Source organism: Fukomys damarensis, unplaced genomic scaffold (genome assembly GCF_012274545.1).
Source record: "Fukomys damarensis isolate Sample0158 unplaced genomic scaffold, DMR_v1.0_HiC HiC_scaffold_32, whole genome shotgun sequence".
In the NCBI taxonomy this organism is placed as follows: Eukaryota; Metazoa; Chordata; class Mammalia; order Rodentia; family Bathyergidae; genus Fukomys; species Fukomys damarensis.
Window position 1 is genome coordinate 37,859,318 of NW_022900944.1, and position 3,558 is coordinate 37,862,875.

At 46.2% G+C, this 3,558-nt stretch overlaps 1 protein-coding gene across 1 annotated transcript in view; it reads right to left on the reverse strand.

Moving 5' to 3' along the window:
- Positions 1-349, reverse strand: part of Fa2h (fatty acid 2-hydroxylase) — a 55,316-nt gene extending 54,967 nt beyond the window's left edge. Inside the window, exon 1 of the mRNA XM_010644510.2 lies at positions 72-349. Within this exon, the coding sequence (XP_010642812.1) occupies positions 72-349 (278 nt within the window). The remainder of the gene's footprint in view (positions 1-71) is intronic.
- Positions 350-3,558: the final 3,209 nt, after the last annotated feature.

The following is a 3,558-nucleotide window of genomic DNA, read 5'->3' on the forward strand; positions in this document are numbered from 1 at the left end:
CCGCGGCCTCCAGGCGCGCTTCTAACATCTCCGGAGCGGGGGCATCCGCAACGGGACAGCCGCCACCGCACCTGCTCATTTGCATGCCGCGCTCCCATTGGCCGCTCCTCGAGGCCGGAGCCGGAGGTCCCTTCTCATTGGCCGACGCGAAGGTCGGGCAAGAAGCGAGTGGAGCGGGCCAGGCGGGGCGCTCGCCCACCAGGTGGCCCTGAGCAGGTAGAGGGCGTGTCCGCTGGGTGTGTCCCGTCGCGGGAGAGGCGAGCGCAGGTGGGGCTTTCCGTTGCAGGTGGCTGAAGGGACATCCTCGGTGAACTGATCGCCGCTGGAATAAGTAACTCTTCTGAGGCATTTACGTGGGAGAAATCTTGCATCTCCGAAGAGGGGGAAGCAGGGCGGGGGTCTAAATAAAGCTAGTGAAGGGGCCGGGGATTTAGCTCAGTGGTTCCGCCGCCTGCCTCGCAAGAGCAAGGACCCGAGTTCAATCCCCGGTACCAAAATAAATAAATAAAAAGCTAGTGAGACACTTGCTTCGGGTGTAAAGTTTACGGTATCACCCAAAAGTTGGTAATCACAATGTGTAATAGTTTAATGTAATATTTAAGAGAATTATATCATTGCACACTTGTGAATGTACTTAATGGCACTGAACTGTACACAAAATGAAACGGCAAATTTGTGGTTTGCTTATTTTATCACAATTTCTCTCTCTTTCTCTCATATAATTTGAAATAATTTATATTGGCAAGTCATGGGCAGTAGCTGGGAAGGGGTGTTTGACCACTGCTTCTGTGAGCCAAGTTTTATTGGCACCAAAGCCAGCATTCACGAAGCAGGGTCATAAAAGTGCATGGCTGGATCATGTTTTTATTTAGTTTGGATACTTTGTTCATTGTGGATTTTTCTTGTAGTTTATATATATATTTTGGTATCGGGGATTGAACTTGGGACCTTGCAGGTGGCGGAGCCACTGAGCTAAATCCCAGGCCCACATTTTGTTTTGAGACAGGATCTCCATATGTAGTCCAGGCTGGCCTTGAACTCACTATGTAGCCCAGGCCTCAAACTCTTGGTGGTCCTCCTGCCTCAGCCTCCTGAGTGCTGGGATTACAGGTGTGCGCCACCACGTCCAACACTGGTAATAATACTGAAATATTTTAAAATAATGGAAATATAAATATTATTGATCTTGAAACTGAATTTTTCAGCATGGCTTTACATTTTCCCCTCAGGGTCAGTGGCGCACTCCCCCACGATAGATGGAGGAGCTCCTTGGAGAGGACCAGGAGGGAGACCGTGTGAAGCCACCGCCAAGCCGGAGTGAAAGGAGGACTCAGTGTGCTCCTGGCAGCTTTGTTGACTCGGCCAGCAGTGGTCAGCACCTGAACAGGATTTGTAATCAAAGTCTGCTGGGCACGAGGCTACCCTTGCCCCTCTTGGGAGAAGAATTTTCAGGGTTCCCCCTGCCCTGCTGGGGCCGTTGCTGTGTGTGAACCATGGGTCAGAGCCTCAGGGCCACACCAACAAGAGAATCACCCAAGGTTTCCTTGGCAGTCCCCTTCTTGGACCTGTCCCAATTTACTCTCAGGGAGTAGGCAAGAGTTCTGGGCGTCTGTGGTCTGTGGCCCAGCTGTCCAGCGTTACTAACAGGCCCAGGGCCTTGTGTCACTAGACTTAGCACGTAGCTCAAGCAGTGACTACATAAATAATCACCCTCGCCCCACTTCCACACCTACTTTTGCCAAATGCTCGGCATGTGCACCAGAAGCCAGGCATCTACTCACAAGTGTGCCTGTGTGTTTCCTGCTGATGGTATCTGCTGGACCCTGCGCTAGGTTTCTCACTATTGCTTCAAGCTTGGTCATTGTTTGAACTTGATTTGGAACAACATTGTGGTTGATAATTAAGAACAGTATGTATGGCACATTAACAGTTAGTCTGCTATTTTTTTTCCCGGTTGTTTTTTGAGACAGGGTCTTGCAATGCAATTCCAGTTGACTATGTGATCCAAACTGGCCTTGAGCTCATGGTGATCCTCCTGACTCAGCCTCCTATGTGCTGGGATTACAATTTTATGCTCAGCTTAGTTTGCTATTTTTAATTTAAAATTTGCACATAAACAAGAGAATATGTAAGTTTAAAACAAAAATAGTGTAAATAACTCCTTGAATCTGCCTATCCACTCATGAGGTAAGAATTTACCAGAAACTTGTACCTGCTTCTGTTCTCTAAACTTTTACCTCCCCATCTCCTGCTATCTCTTGGTAACCATAGCCTTGACTTCTCTGCTTATCCTTCCTTTACTTTTTTTCTTTAATATTTTACTGCACTTGCCAGGCATGGTGACACATGGCTGTAATCCCAGCACTTGGGAGGCTGAGGCAGAAGGATCAACTCAAGTTGAAAGGCAGCCTGGTCTACATAGTGAGTTCAAGGTCAGCCTGACCTACACAGTGAGACCCTGTCTCAAAAAAAAGTGTGTGTGCGTGTGTGTCTGTGTTTGTGCCTATAGAATATATTTTTACATCAGCATGGTATTGAGTTTCATGAAATCACATTACACTGTGTTGGCTTTATGTCTCTTTGCATATTTTGCTCAAGATTATTTTAAGATTCATCTGCGTGGCTGAGAGTCATTGCAATGCATTGGTGTTTTCACTTCATGTCATATTCCACTGTATGAATTTATGGATCCGTTTTCCTTTTCCTCTTAATAAGAATTTGACTCCCCTCTCCTCTGTTACAAACATTCTTACATATATAGCTAAGAGCTTTCTTTGATATGGAGAATTGAACTTGGGTCCTTACCCTTGTGGAGCAGGCTGCAGAACCACTGAGCTAAACCCCTGGCCCATGGCTCAGAGTTTCTATAATCTACCTACCTAGAAGGGAATTGCTGTCTTCTAGGGTACACACGTGTTCAGCGTGATCTCAACAGCTCAGTGGCTGTGCTCCGCACATCCCAGCCCTGCCCTAGCATCGGGAATCAGGCAGAGATGTCCAGCCTTTACCATTTGTATTTAAAGTTGTATTAACGATCCCACATCCACACCTCATCCTTTAACAGTGCCTTGCTTTATGCTTGGATTTTTCTTTTTCTCATATAAACTTGAGAATAATTTTGCCAGCATCTATGAATAAAGCATACTATTGTGAAAGCAACTGCACTGAGCATATAGATTAATGTGAGAGGCATATTTTTATGATACTGGTGGCTTCCTCTTCTGGAACCCAAGCTACCCACTTATTCGTGTGTCTTCCCACCTCATGAAGCTTAATGTTTCTGCACCTGGGGAAATGCTAGTATTTTAAGTTGATTCCTAAGTATACCATTTTTTTCCTATTATAAATGATTTCTTTTTGCAGTAAGCTTCCATTGAATGGCACTTATAAAGGCACAAAATTGGAAGTGTGCAGTTCGGTGAGTTTTTGCACAGTGAACACACAGCCGAGGGAGAGGAGCTGAGCCTTTCCACGCCCCTGCCTCATCACTCACCTCAGAGAACTCTACTGCGCTGGTTTAGTTTTGTACACTTCTGAACTTCCTTGAATGGAAAATAC